Genomic DNA, 16,428 nt, shown 5'->3' on the forward strand with positions numbered 1-16,428 from the left:
ATCCGCCTATTGAGGTATCCACGTGCACTAATACGTGTTTGATTGAATCCGGCTGCACGATATGATGGACAAATTGTTGGACGCTCCGTTGAGGCCATTGAATTCATGTCCATTACACGTTGCAGCTGGACCGCTCTGAGTACGATTTATTGGTGCCTTGACGGCAACTGAGCAGCAGATGCTATCCGGTAAAGAAAGAGAATATATAGAGATGTTCGGCAAAAAGTTGCCCACTTCGTCCGGCCACTGCAACTCGTCGAGCGAACTATGCAGCGTATTTGCTTCGCTCTCATCCTTGGTGTCGCCCTGCAGCTGTCGCTGGCGGTGGCTGATGAAGCCAGCGAGGTTCCGGACAGCTTCGAGGTAATGTCCGGGAAAGGCGCTGGTGGTAGGAATGCAGCAAGTGTTAAAATTGCCTTGGTTGCTCTTGAGTGCTGTCGTAAGGAGCGGAAGTACTGTCACCTATTCACGATGCATCTCGTTTCTTATAAAATACAGTTCCAGTGTTTCAATAGGTCTTACAGATTGAACAAATGATTTAACGGTTCAGGAAGACTTCCTTTACGGCGCCCTACTCTTCACTGCTAGCTGTCTTCGCTATCACATACTGCAGCATTATTGTTGCAAGGTAGAACTACGCTCCTTGAGACTAAAGCAACGGAATTTATGAAAACAAAAATAGAAAAACTCACCCTAACGTTGTCAGCTTGTAGTGTACATGGCCATCAGCCCCTATGGCAAGTTCCACGTTCCTTTTTGGCGTTATGTCATCAAGAATCAGGTGGAAAGGTAAGTTTCTGTTCTTGCAGATTGTCGTTTCTCTTTCATCGCCGGCAGTGTACGTTCACCAGACACCCGATTTGGCTGGCTCACTCAGACAGCTTCGTTGCCGCTTACGGCACTGGGTGAGGGGAATACATTGGTAACGGAGACCTAGCGTGGTCCGTACAGCCGATGCGCCATTTCCAGTCTTGGGGCAAGCAAAAATGAATGAGCAAAATAAAAATTGCGAAAAACGGCTATCGCAAGTGGTCATACTTTTGCGTTTTGCGTTCAGTTTGCGCCTGAACAGAAATAATATATGTGGTGACATATCCTGAACCACTATACAGAATCCCATACCTTTTTCGTTATCAACCAAGTGCGCGTGGGCTTTCGAGTAGTCGTGAGGTCAAATTATTTTTCACCACTGTCGAACGTACAAGATAATCGCATATGCTCTCCGCCTTTCATCATATTAAACTTTAATTCGCGTTTGTAAACCGTGGTATCCACCCTTAGGCTTTGTTTAGGAGTGAGAAAGGTGGAAAACACTTTACCTCACCAAGTGGTGCTCAGAGTGCAAGAGACCAAAGATAAATTTTGCTCTTGTTGTCACGTCGAAAGCGATCTACAGGAGCAAATGCGAACGTCTTGCTGCACGGTAAACAGAGCTGCCGCTTTTGCGTGTTTAACACTTTAGTGACATGTTAGCGGCTTTACCATCGTCAACAAATTGCTTTAACCCCGTATACGAAATAGTCCGTAGGAATCGCGTCAGCGCTGATAACTGACAATGTAAGGAAGCGGCTACCACTGTCGAGCGTCCAATCTTAAGGGTGGAATAGTGCAACGTTTTATAGGGTTCCTTCACACGTTGCCTACGTGTTGTGGTGAGTTGAAGATCAATTGAATTAATACATATTTGTTTACTTTTAGCTTCGGTTCCAGGGAAACCACGGAAGAACATGAAGCGTATCGAATGCCTTCAGAAGCGGAAATTTTGTCCGAGTAGGCATTCACCAAAAACGAATCTTCGCTATCACTCCCAGCTGCGCTCGAGAAAATGATAGCGGAAACTACCTAGTTCGCCGTTTGACGCATTAGAGCCCTCGGCAACCTCAGCGTCTGCGCGCCTAACGTGTTGCATATTGAATGTTGCATGACCACATGACCATAGGAACTGTATTTGCACAGTGACTCAAATGGTGCTCTTTTTAGAGTGCTCGTAGTGACTGCGTGAGAGAACACATAGTTTTGGATACCACAATTAAATAAAGAGGCAAGAGTGGCATCATGAAAATTACCGCCGCTACCGTGTTTTCCGAAACGTATTCTAGATAGGAAAATATACGCCCGTTACGCCGCACCAAACAATTAGGATGTACTATGCCGCCAATACTAGCTTTAGGGTGCGGCACGCACAGTTTGCGAAGGCAGCCGTACACGTTGCTGGTGCAGAAGCTAAGCGAGCGACACTGGAGTTTACAATGCGGCGATAATAGGATGCGGTGCCAAGCTCGAGGTCAAGCTCTCACAACAATCATTTCTCACCAACCGCACCAGAGACTTCCCCCGGCTCTCCTCGATTTCTTACAAAAAATATATGATGCTGTCGCAGTGTCCAAAGTAATTTCTTGCCATACATATTGGAAAGCTTTTTCACTCCATGTGACCGCTCTTTGAAATTGTAGGTGCGATTAGCCACGTATTAAGCTTTCAACTCCATACTGACATGGTCCAAGTGAAAATACAAATTTGGCTCGTTACATTGCTAATACGACTGTAATTACGCTGAACAGTTTTTGTCAGTCTTGTTTTTTTTAGGCGAGATAAAATTTTAAGTTCACCGACATCGGCTCTCGTGATTGTCTCCGATAAGTTGATTGCACTGCCCAACACGACGGCGGTAATGTACATATTCTACATTTGCGTTCATCGCAATTATAAGTCGCTGGAAATAATTCCAAGCCCAGATAAAATTATTCCCCCAATGCAACCAAACCGACGACGTGATAACCTTAGGAACTATCAGTTACGGTTAACATGCAAGTATTCCTGATGTCAGAGTGTAGCCTAGGCTTTCTGTGTTTCCAGAGAATAACTTTGGTTATTATGTGGAAGAAGTAGCTCTGCAATCAGGAATTAAGGTTTAGTGCCATATATCCTAAGCACCCCAAGTAGTTGATGTTTAGAGGTCTTGATGTATTAGAGCGCAAACGAGACATTATCAATAAGTCATCATAAACGTTATGCAACTTGCCAAATGTCGGTATTATGCGATGTTGCGCTGATTAGTGCTTAGCCCTAGAAGATATACTAGGCGTGCACGCACGGTAGATCAAATCTTATAGAGCAGACCGTTGACTGACTGCGGCCGTCCGTTGTCATTACAGAAAACATAACAGCATGCACTTGTTCGATGCGGAAAGCTGAGTGTTCTCTGGTCTTCTTCACTATCTTTACATAGTGAGAGAGAGTTCGTCAATGCACTCGTCTTTTCAGGGTATTACCGAGCAGTAATTGTCAGTAAATCTTCAATACTAGTGGTTGCTCTGGGAATACAAGGCGATGATTCACATTAAAATATCTCGCAGTGTTAATAATTTATGAAATGGTTGCAAAAATTTGCTTTGGCTGAGAACCACTCACACATCTCAGCATTGGTTCTCCGTTAGTCGCCCTCGATTATCAATTGGTACAGCATAACTGCATTTATCTAAATTCGAACATTGCATTTCTACATTGTATTACATGTGTACTTTTCTCTCTCACGCAGATATTCGAAAAGTTTCCGTTCGCCGTTGCCATTTCTGATATTAATAACGACAGCATATACGAATGCCTGACGGCTAAGAGAGCATGGTTTGACAAAGACGCCAAGAAAGGCGAATATATCTGGCTTCTAAGAGGCCATCACAATAATCCCAAGTGAGTTTCTACTTTCAAACAACAAGGCGTCATCGGAGATAATGCATTGTCCAGTCTGCTTAGGAGTTCTCGGTGACTGCTAGGCCTTGTGCTGGACCCTGTTGCACATAAGCAATTAAAGCTAATATTCGCCAAACGCCACGTTAAAAACGCGCCTTTCATCTTGAGAGGAAAGCGCGAGGAAGGAAAACGACGATACAAGCGCTTGTTTGCCATGTTTCTCCTTTCCGTGGTCATCCTAGTTCAGGCTTCGCATAAATAGTGAAAAATGCTCCCAACTCGCTGCCTTGTTCACTGAAATTGCTTGTTTGTTGCAATAAATAAACTCCAAGTGTTAAAGCTGTATTTATTTGGGAACTTCAAGAATGCAAATATACATAACGAGACTAGCTTTGCATTTTCAACTAAAATTTAGCTAGCATGCAATGCAGCGTAATTATTGTAAAATGCAGTAAAATAGCTTCTTCGCAGTTCCGGAAGTTTAGTTTTTACTGCGGCTTGGCCTTCAGTATATTAGTAAACACATAGAATAAAGCGAGCTGCTTGGTTTACGTCGCAAAGGGGCATTGAGAATAGGACGGACGCTGTCATGGAGTTAGTCGGAATAACTTGGACTACCTATGGTTCCTTCGCGAGGCCTGACATCACTCTAAAGTCAATGCGCTTTTGTTTTTCCTCCGCCTAATTGTGGCGTCCACTCTCTTGACTTCATCCCGTGAACATGTGATCACCAGCCGAACATCAAAGCCACATAGTCACCGCTTTGCTATAAATGATGAAAATGTCCAGCATGGCTTTCTGCTGCGACCCATAAATTGTTAGTAAAACTACATGATACGCTTTAAGAAATACTTCATAATTATATATTAGTTTTATGTTGAAGATTGAAGCTCAAAGTTTAGAGAGCTTGCGTGTCTTATTCCACCAAACAGCCCAGAAGCCATGCAGGCTGAAATAAATCAGATACAGCAGTAAAAATAATGTTCATTAAGTCAGATAGTGTATATCTACGCACAGGGTGATGTGTTCGATACAGAATGTTTTTTTTTAAGCGGGGAAGGAACGTCGGTGCAGCCAGTGCTCGAAGATTGCACAGAAAGGCGGACAGGATATAAATGTCCATGCAATGAAAAGATTACTGGTTAACTGGACTGAACTAATCGAGAAACTAATCTGTTCTTTTATAGCGCAAAGTTATGTTGCTAAAATTACGGCTGTTAAAATCGAATGTGAGCCCAAGCTTGAAAAAAAAGTTGGAGGACGCTTAAGTTTCGCCTTTAAGATTGGAACGCGACAACTTGTTGTACCGCTCCCACATTATTCAGTACTCAAAACAAACTTGATCAAGTCAAATATCGCAACGCATTTAGAAGGTCTACTTGTATTTAGTTCGAACCAACTAGCCTTCGTAGCGTGTTAAGGGTAGCGACCTAAGAGTACTTCCATGCAACAAAGAAAAAAAAGAGCCTTCGTAGCCTGTTCACCGCGTGGTCTCCTCGCAGTCTGAAAGACCTAAGTTCGCTTCCTCCTATCTCAACGAATTTTTTTTTCCTATTGGAGATCATCGTGTTACGATGGCGACACCGGCTTATCTGCGACACGAGCTATCTTAACGCTGCCACGTTGATAATCAGAATGAATATTGAGCACACAAGAAAAGGGACACGAGGGGATCATTTAGACATAGGCAGTGATCGCGGCTTCCACTGAATCGATTTTAAACATCGAGCATGAAAAAAGCGCCATTGAAAGCTCGTCGAGTTGGCTGTCCCATGTTGCGAATTTATAAAGTGACTCCGATGCTCATGGTATCGTTTCTAAGTCTCATTTACTACTTCGACATCATAAAACACACAAACTGCGTCCGTATTTGCTGCACTAAAAATTCGCACGATGGCATTTCCTTTGCGTTATACGTAATAAAGTTACCTTAACTAGCTTTCAAATGTGCTGTTTTAATACCTACTATAGAGAATCAAGGATGCCGATTCGGGATTAACGAAAACTTTTGCCGTTTTTGAAGTTTCCGACGCTCAATTTTAAGCCTATTCGTGCCCTTAAAATAAGAGCACATGAGGTAATTTCAGAAAGTAATAGTGGTTTAGGTTATCTTTCGCATACATAATGCCCGCATAGCAGCACAATACACTTGCACAGACTGCACTAGCGAATCTCTCGCAATTGTTAAAGAATGTGCAAATATAATAAAAAGTCAAAAGGGCCACAGCAAGCTATAAATTAAACAAAATTAAAAATTTAGGCAGTGGAAATCATAAAAATATTGACACGGATGCGCTATTTGAATACTAGTGGACGCGTGCCGCCGAGAGTTCTAACTGACAATAAAGGAATATCTCCTTATTAGCCACCCAAGTGATTAGAAATTGTTGCAAATTCTGGTCGTTTAGGTGCTTCCTGAATCTCCTACAAATACTGCGAGGCACTCACAGAGGCAGTTTACAACGATAGGATCCTGAACACAGAAATGGCAGGAGGTATATGGTGCGCAATGAATAGGAGAGTTAGTTGATCTTTCCAGGTTAAAAAAAAATGAGGTTATTGGAGTGTTCTGAAGACGTAAACAAATGCACAGCATCTTAAGATACTTCTAGCGCGTGCCATGCACCAGGGTTTGTCTTTATGGCACACGAAGCCTTCAAGACTGTAGACCTCCACATCTGGATTCTAAATATACGATGAAAATGAAATTTGTTACAGCTTGTAGTTCGGAATGCAGCTTTTTCCTGCTACTCATATCCAATAAACAAAGGTGACCACAGATGGTGACAGTTGGAAAGGGCTCTTGCCTCAACATATTTTTTTAATTCTTGCAGGAAGACAATTGCGTTTTATGTCGCGGACGGAAGAAGCCCCGACACTTTCTTGTATACGGAAGGATCGGGTGAGAACTTTCAGATTTGTCAGCGTACTGTGTAAAGTTTGAGATATCACAATATCGCACATAAATATGACACACTGGAAGGTGCTACTTTGTAGCAGCCACGCGTAACATACGAAGACTAAATGAGAAACGCATGAAGGGAATACGAGCTGGCGTAGCATATGCTAGCTGACCACAATAAAGAGCACTGGTTTACTGCGCTTTCATGGTCGTTAAGTAGCATTTGATGTGAAGGATTTTCAAAATATCTCGGAATTCTTTTTGCGTTATGTAGGGTATCAGCTAATATATCCCCGAAGCGATTCAAGGAAAGTTTAAAAAATATTCGTTAAAGCTCGCCTAGTAAGGGTGGTATCACTGTTCATGTTGATATCGATGCGGCTGCTTGATCAGCCGCCAAGACAGCGCCATTCGTCACCAGCAAGCGTGCCGGAGGAGCTGTTGTTCTCGCCTGTCATTAATTTATACTATGTTTTTGAAAAACTACAGAAATGTGTGGCTCTTGCTTTTCTTGGATGATCTGCTGCTCTGATTAGGGCACCGAATTCACATCAACACATTTATTCCTGATTGAAATCACTCAGTATCGCCCTATATTGAATGTGGGAGCAAGAACCAGTGCCCTGTAAGAGTCTTAGGTTGAGTTTTATTTGAGAGAAGATACGTGCAGTTATGAGTGGGAATTTGTATGGACCTGGATGAGGACGTCGTGTCTTCTCATTGCTAATTATTACAATACAGAAGCGAAGCGAGGATATGACCGTAATACAGTAAAATGGATTTCCTATTGTGTGTGACCTTCTTTCTGCATAATCTGCCTGAATATAGCATTGTATGTTGAAAACATTGATTCCAGTTTTTCTTCGTGTTGTTTGCAAATTTTTGGGGCCTGACAAATAACCTTTTACTAGCTAATGACACAAAGCTGCAAGATAAGTAAGTTAAATTTTTCCCTTCGAAATACTCTTCTTTCAAGTTTTTCTTCCGCATACTTAATGATGATTTCGGAAAACGCCCCAAATTATATTATTTTTAGTTACTTATTTGAAGACCTAAACTATTACCGTTAAGCAGTCGTATTTTGGGCCTTGCCATAGACGACGGTTAGTGGAGTCTTTTCATAAAGGGAAAAAATATTAACATGAACCGAACAGGACACAGTATTAACAAATAGCTTTCATGAAATAAAAATTAAAAACTAATGGCCCTGCGCCGTTCACTAGCTGTGAGTTTTGTGCGAATGCTCCTTCTTTGAAACTAGCGACTAAAGCCCAGCTATTAATAGCAGGGGACTTTAACGCACCCCACCCGGAATGGGGTACACTAGAGCCGGTCCCAAAGGCAGCAGGGCATGGCAAGTGGTCCAAAATCTAGGCCTAACTGTCCTGAACAACCCCCAAGAAATCACGAGACTAGGTAACAGTATATGTAAAGACACGTCACCAGACCTAACCCTGGCAAAGAACATACAAAACCGAACATGAATAACACAGGACACACGCTAGGCAGTGACCATTACATTATATCTACCACATTTGAGACAGCAAAGCATAAATCAGTCTTCAACAAAGTAAAAATTACGGACTGGGACAAGTTCAGGGTAATAAGAGAACAAAGACAAAAAGATGAAAGCACAGACCCAGTAATTGAACATCTCGGGGACTGGGTGGAATCACTAAAAATGGACATTAAGGCTACCACAGCCGAAATCGGCATGGAAGAAGGACAAGTCACTGACTCTAGGTTATTGCATATGGGGGAAGCACATTTCAACTTGCAAAACCGCTGGAAGAGGAACAAACACAACAAAAATATTAAAAAGAGAATTGCACAGTTGCAGAGACTAATTGAAAAATATACTCTAGAGCTTCAACACAAACAATGGGAGCAAATTTGTGACCGCATGAATGGCAAGCTCGAGTGCAAGAAAACTTGGCATCTGCTAAGGCACCTTCTTGACCCCACAGAGGGTAAATCAACTAAACGAGGTCAACTTATGGGATTAGTGCATCAATATCAAGGCACCACAGAGGAGTTCTTAACGGAACTACGAGATCGATACTTAAACACAACCCCAGATGGACCGCTGCCAAACTATCAGGGAACACCAAACGAGGACTTGGACGCAGAGATTACGGAGTCGGAAGTGTGGCTTGCCATGGGGCAACTACACACCACGTCTGCAGCCGGGCCTGACGGTGTTACTAACAAATCACTTAGAAACTTGGACGCAGGGTCAGTGACAGCACTCACTGATCTCATGAACAAATACTGGACAGACGGAAACATTCCACAAGAATGGAAACATGCAAAGATTACATTCATTCCAAAGCCAGGCAAGAAATTGTGTATAGAGAATCTACGCCCAATCTCTTTAACATTTTGCTTAGGAAAGTTAATGGAACATATAATTCTCAATCGGCTACAAGAATACGCTGAGGACAATAACTTAGTCCCTAACTCCATGCTAGGCTTCAGGGCTAATCTTTCTACCCAAAATGTTATGCTGCAACTCAAGGCAGACATCATAGACATGGAATGCAGCAGAGGAACTAAAGCCATATTAGGCTTGGATTTGAACAAGGCGTTTGATAATAATGTCACGCACGATGCTATCTTAAGGAATCTCTCGTACATCAACCCAGGGGAGAGAATTTTCCAGTACATCAAGTCATTTCTCAGTAACAGAACGGCAGAGATAGCAGAGGGAGAGATTAAATCAGACTCTATCTCACTTGGAGGTAAAGGAACGCCACTGGGCTCAGTCCTGTCACGGTTCCTTTTTAATCTCTCACTAATTAAAATTCCTTCTAAATTAGCAGCCATCCCGGGGCTGCAACACACATTCTACGCAGATGATATCACTTTATGGACCACAACTGGCAGCGATGGTCAGATAGAGGATACCCTGCAACAAGCTGTAGACATAATACAAGACCTGGCGGGTAAAGCAGGGCTAACCTGCTCGCCCTCCAAGTCCGAATTATTTCTAATCAGATACAAACCAAGGGACCCTCGAGCAAAAAATTACAACCCCCCGCCTCCACTGAAAATCTGGGTGGAAGGGCTCCCTGTAAAGGAAGTTCAAACTATAAGAATCCTAGGACTCTTCCTTCAGTCGAACCGGAAGAACAAGGCAACACTACAAAAACTCCAGACAACCGTCAATATGACGGTAAGACTAATTAGACGAATTGCAAGCAAAAGGAAGGGAGTGAAGGAGACAGAACTTTGCAAAATAGTACAAGCATTTGTAATAAGCAGGCTTGTATACGCACTCCCCTACTTAAAATTAGACAGTAGTGAATAAGCCAAAGTAGAGTCTATGCTTAGAACAGCATACAAGGTAGCATTAGGGCTACCGAACTGTACCTCCACCGAAAGGTTTCTGGGCTTGGGAGTACACAACACCTTAGACGAGCTTACAGAGGCACACTTAACAATGCAGAGAGGCCGGCTTTCCCGCACCAAAGCAGGAAGAACCATACTTGATCGTTTAGGACTAGGCATACAGTTGCCACCCCAAGATACCAAAACAGAGATACCTAAATGCATCGCTAAGGTAATAAGAGTTAAGCCACTAGCTAAGAATATGCATCCTGCTCACCACGAGGGGAGAAGGGCTAGCGAAAAAGCTCTACACAACATATACAACCGAGATGAACATGCAGTATATGTAGATGCCGCAGAATATGCCAAGAAACAAGTGTTCGCACTAACGGCGGTGGATACGCAATGTAAACTGATAGTCTCCGGCACTACCATAACGAAATTCTCGGAAACGGCAGAAGAGGCGACAATCGCCCTTGCTATCATTAACACAGAAGCTACTACCATACTCAGCGACTCTAAATTTGCCATACGCAATTATGCGAGGGGCAGAATTTCTCAGGCAGCAATGAGCATATTGGGTCAAACCAAAGACTTAGACAGAATTATTGAATTGATATGGGTCCCGGCTCACTCGAAGAACCCTGGTAACGAAGCGGCACACATAACAGCTCGAGGATTCGTCAGCCGAGCAGGGGACGCTGCCGTTGCTGAAAGTTTTTCGAAGGACGGCCTATCATCTTTTCCCGATATTACTAATCATTTTAAACTTGCAAGGAGGATATTCTTTCCTCGAGATAAAGCCTTTAATAAGGAGCAGGAGACCACTTGGAGGCGACTCCAGACGCGATCCTTCATGACGGCTTACCTGTTGTCAAAATTCTACCCCGGTGAATACATCCCTGCATGTACATTATGTGGTGATTTAGCCACTTATGATCACCTATTGCGGAATTGTAAAGAGGAGCCGCCCCCGAAATCTCTAATACAGGTTCCTACTCTCGAGCAGTGGGAGGCCGTGTTGGTCAGCTCAGACTTGGGAGTTCAAACCCGGGTCATTGAATGGGCTACCCAGGTCGCTGTCAGCCGTGGACTGATAGCCACCTAGCACGGATCGTCTGCATTCTGCCTTTTCTGACGAATTAAATGTTTTCTAATCCAATCCTTCCTTGATGCATTTGCGCTCGACAGTGGCAAATTTCAAAGGCGATACTCTGCTGGTGTAAACCCTGTCCCATCCTTGCTATAAAGAGGGCCGACACAGATCTGCGGGAGTTATAGGGCAGCACGTTCGTGGGCAGCGTACAATGCGCATCCTAGGCATGTGGGACCTGGGCCATGTTTTTGGGAAGCCTCCTCTCTGATGCGTGGTGCGTCTGAAAGGCGTTTCGAAGCGTTTGGGGCGCTTGACGACCACGCGTCCCACCCGATGACAGCTAGGATTCCAGGACGCGAAAGGCGGAGCGCATGCAAGTTACAGTCAAGCACCCCCCCTTCGTGTATTCCACCCGAATATAATGAAGGCTGCGTGAGGCACGCTCAGAAGGTGGGCACGGGATCACACAACACCAGTGTGGGGGTCGTCGCTGCAAGTGCGTCTCATGGCTGTGCTCTAAAGAAGGCAATGCTCAACAAATGCCTTCCTGCCTACCACGGACTTTGAAGCACAAGCTGCGATAGAGCTGGCACAGTGAACGAAAACGTTATTATAGTATAATGGCAATCTTGTAAATTAGCCCTCTACAATTTTCGCAGACGTCGCAGGCAGGTGTAAGGTTTCCCCAGAAAGGAAGATGAAATTTGCACTGTAGAGAGCATAAAGGCTGATACAGACGTCATTAGTGGTCTGTAAATGGGGAACGGCAATGTTCCAAAATGTGCAAAAAATATCCCTAGTCATTGTAGATGTCACAAAACTTATTTCCACGGTTATTTCAGAAAGGATATGTAAATTGTGGATCGTGCCGCGGCAGTGGCTCATTTGTTATGGAACATTGCTGCCGACCCGAAAGTCGCGGTTTCCATCCCGGTAGTAGAAATCGAACTTCGATGGAGGCTAAATTCTAGAGGCACGTGTACTGTGCGATGTCAGTGCGCGGTAAAGAACCACAGGTGGACGAAATATCCGAATCCCTTCACTACGGCGTCCTTCATAGCCTGAGTCGCTTTAGGACGTTAAAGCCGTTGAACCTAAATCTGGATTGTTAATCGGATTTATCGGACTTAAAACATTGCTTATTAGTGCAGTGTTTCAAAGGGTTAATCCACCTACCCGACTGGATGCTCAAACGGTTATAGTCATGAAAAAGCAATGTAACTTTCGGCGCGCGTTCGACAAGCTTTGCAAACCTAGATGAGTACAAAATTGAATAATTTCCACGCAGCATGAAGAGATCAGGCCAATGGTCTTCGCAGATATTCGTATGAACACAGCTTTCTATCGCTGGTTAAGCTCGGGTAAATTTTATTACTCTGCGTTGACGACAGGCATAGGACACAGTCTTGAAGACTAGGTTTTTTTGAAGAACCTGTGCGTTAAAATGATCTCGGCGATCGCTAAAAGTGGGATCGCTATGAATCGAAAGCAGGAAACTGGTATGGCTTTGGGCAACATTGGTCGCATCGTCGCCTACCTAAAAAACAAGTGAAACGGCAATGCGGCGTGAGGACGCAATCACCTAACTGAAGGTGAGGATGTAACTCACAACGTAAGGATGGAACTAACAGAGTAATTTTAGGACCTTAATTCTCCACACGGTTCTAGATTACTCTTTAAGCATAACTTCTAGGAGCCAAAATGCCCAATATAAAGCCTATTGAAAGGAATTTTGGTTTTATAATTCCACTGGAATGCCCTTGTGTGCCCAACCACGTATACTAGATTTCCTAACTTACGATTTCCGCGGCGAACAAATGCCCACCTCTTCTGTGTGCTTACAGAGGACGCAATACCTGAGGTTGGAACATTCCACTACACGGACTATGAGACTTGCGCAGTCCTGGACACGCCGTACCACGGAAAGAGTGAGTACACTGTGCACTCAGCACTTTCACAATAATGGCTTACTCTTCGTATGCGCTGCAAAGAAAATTTTCTGAAATGGTTCACCCGCTCGCATAGACTAGTGCTGACTGCGTGCGGCACCAATAGGGTGTGCTAAACAAGAAAATGTGCCAGGAGAATTTTAGGGGTGGTTGCAGGCAGCCCCGCTAATTAAGCATGTTTTCCCATGTTTCCTGAGTTCGTCAGAGTGTTCTTTTTTAAAATCCTACTATTCAATATATGTATTTGGCGCTAGTAGCACTCGTATCAAAATTAGGACACGTTAGCCTCCGGAAGGATAATTCATTACATGAGTTTAATGATGCGCATAAATACCGCATTCACGAAAGCGAACGTTCAATAGACTGTCTGCACAGAACGTGGAAACTCCTTCATACTGCGCTTACATCAGCTTACCAGGACACAGAACAAATACTTTGGCTATCTTGTCTCTATGTATTACCAAATCCTAAGCAAACAGACCTAACTATCACCGAAAACAGAGCGTTGAGAAGACAGAGAAGGCGCAAAAACGAATTATATGGGCTGGAATCATCACTCCACTTTCGCAAGTAGACTGCGGTGCGTCACCAGATTTTTCGTTGCCGACATCGGAGGCTAGGTAGGCTACATAGCCAATCACAAATAGGTGATTACGGAGCTTTTTATGTCCCTGAGCACATAATATTTGAACACATCAACGACCCCTGATTCACTGATTCAGCCACAGTCCATTTTTGCACCATCAGATAGTTTCGGTTCTGATGCGTGTTTTCTTCGAAAATAAAATTTCAGAGGAACAGGAATTAAATATTGGAATGGACTTCTCTTCATAGATCTGTATGCTGCAAGATTGTATGCTGCAAGATCTGTATGCTGCAATATGCTGCAATTTTAAAAGCTAGGAAACACGCACAACTGGAAAACGAGTATTAGCCCTGCAGGCCATTTTTACAAGTGAACAGGAATGAAGCCCAGGCCAATTTTTCTTGCGGATCGTAGAGCCTGGCTTACGGCCTGTATGTTTACTTTTCAGTTGAGCTGTTTATTCTCAGTTGATGTCGTTGAGTCATTCTTCTATAAAACTAATGATGTTTTCATCAAAAGATCAGTTACATCTCGTCAGTCTGAAAGGTGTCTGCAGCGAAAGCAACAAGAAGGCGGTCTCTTTAGCCGCGGTTTTCTCCGTAAACTGCAAAGGAAACATTTCTGGTTCAATGATTTGTACGCATATAGAATTGTTAAAGGGTACTTTTTTCATTCCACATCAGCGTGCATCCTCTGGGCCTCGGCAGCAAGGAAAGATTCGCTGCCCCAGAAGTGCCTAGACGAGTTCTCTAAGCACTGCGGTGTAGGACCTCCTCTCTACAGCAAGGACATCTGTAAGGCCGAAGAGGTTGCCCCCTGGTGATGTACGTGCTTTTCGCATCTAGTGCTGAATATCATTCGTTCCCGAATTATTTGCGCTTCAAAATGCGGATATCGTCGCAATAGAAGACTCTGAGCCAGTGACAAATTAGCCGCTGAATGAGCACACGACTGATGTCAAATTTGAAGCAAAAAACAAGTTCGGCCTTTATGAAGCAGTGGTTGACGCTAGTAGAAAAGAATGAAATAGAGGAAAATATTCAAGCATATCCACTTGGTTACTTTTCAGAATTGCAAAAGAAAACGAAAATGACACTTATTATCTAACGAGAGCTCATCCTGTTCTAAAAACACTGTGTGGTATACAAAATAGATGCCCTTCTGGAATTGTATCGCTTCCCAACTGCCGTTTTTATTTATTCATGTCCTATACATCCTCATCTTTAAACGCTGGGTCACGAAGATAAGTTGTCACATTGGTGGAGTACTTAATGAATTGAGGGTGGAATTTGGCCGAGTCACTACTGATCGGCGTTTTTCTGATGTGCTTTCAGAACGGCCAAAAAAGAGCCGACGCACTGCTGTAACAACTGCAGCCTACCAGATCGATGCCTGCTATTTTCTCCCAGCAACGAATATATTCTGTTTGATAAATACTGAACGCGAAAACAATAAATTAAAATTTATTTGTGCTTTCTACTTTCTAATCTAATAAATGTCCAACATCAATACTTGTGAACTCAGCACGCATGGGGACTTCCTTGTGCAACGACTCAGGTTATCTTGCGCTATCGAAGAGAAGTCAGTAGTAAGGCTATCTAAAGGGCAACTAACGCCATCATGCGCCAAGCTCAAGGTATAAGAAATGCTTTCCTGCAGAGTCCTAGAGAAATGTTAAAAATCATGTGTGGTGGAGTGCCTAAAACGCAAGTACCACTTAGTGATTACAAACACAAGATATTTAAGAAACGGCTACTAAAATGCTTTCAAGAGGCTCGGATAACCTCAGCAGCCATTCTTACCTAGGCAAGGATCTCGAGGCTCCCAAACACAAAAGAAAAATTAAACCTCAGCGTTCCTCTCCGGGGTGAGAAAGTGGTTGAGGTGTGCCAAAGAACCCAGCGAATCCGATGGTAAAAATTTAGAGTTTGCCGAAGAAACCTGCAACTCTTAAAAAGCCAGACACTCAAGATGTGTCAGCAAATGCATCTTCACCGAAGAGGCATATTTGGGTATAAAAGAATATGTTCATTATAAAACTGAGTAAAATATTTTTCCAAAATTCTTCAAGTTTCGTGCATGAGTATAAAATGTGATTAACTCTTAGCTCATCTCCGCATTTTTCACAAACAGGTCTCTCTTCTTTTTTCAATAGAAAGTTGAGTGTGATGTGTGTGTGGCCTATACGGAGGCGACATAAAATATTTGAAACGCTCCTGGAGCAAACATGACTTCCAATCACCTTAAGCTGACGTTAACAAGAACAGTTGTTTGTATATTTCATTGTTCCAAGCTGTTTGCCATTTTCTCCTTAATGTTCGTTGCACTGCATTCATCCAATCCTTAAACGGTATACTTACTTTTTTATTTCCTTGCCACGAGCTTGAGCAGCGCACCAATCTGCTCTCTCATAGTCCTTCATTCCGACATGACTCGGGACCCAGCATACTTTTATGTTTTATTCTTGAGCTGTGCCTGTTACAGTGTTGTGTATGATGTCACCAAGTACTGGAATGATTACATTTCTAGATTGTGGAGCAGTAAGTAAACTCAACGGGGCTATGTACTAATGCTGTTTGTGATGTTCGCGTTAACTATTTGTTCGATGGCTACACAGACAACATAACCTTCGGCAATTAAAACTGGTGCGCACTTCAAAAGCTCTACTATTTTATTCCACTTCCCTTGTAAAACTGCGCTTCCAACGTAAACATCTGCTTTAGAGCCATGTGTATAAAAAGGTGTGAAAGTACTGTACTTTTCCTCACTTGCAAGAAATGCTTGTATTATATGTTGCTGTGGAATTTGTTTTTTATGGAACTGTATAAGAGTAAAATCAGAGATTGTAGGAAAATAATACCATGAAGGGCAGTGG

The 16,428-nt window shown here is 43.3% G+C and overlaps 1 protein-coding gene across 1 annotated transcript; it reads left to right on the top strand.

The window, feature by feature from the left end:
• Positions 1 to 267: 267 nt before the first annotated feature.
• On the top strand, positions 268 to 14,376 carry LOC144098014 (uncharacterized). The gene is made up of 5 exons (XM_077630586.1): positions 268 to 363; positions 3,539 to 3,690; positions 6,525 to 6,616; positions 12,863 to 12,946; positions 14,237 to 14,376. The coding sequence occupies exons 1-5, from the start codon at positions 268 to 270 to the stop codon at positions 14,374 to 14,376; spliced, it is 564 nt and encodes a 187-aa protein (XP_077486712.1).
• Positions 14,377 to 16,428: the final 2,052 nt, after the last annotated feature.

Source organism: Amblyomma americanum, chromosome 7 (genome assembly GCF_052857255.1).
Source record: "Amblyomma americanum isolate KBUSLIRL-KWMA chromosome 7, ASM5285725v1, whole genome shotgun sequence".
Lineage (NCBI taxonomy): Eukaryota > Metazoa > Arthropoda > Arachnida > Ixodida > Ixodidae > Amblyomma > Amblyomma americanum.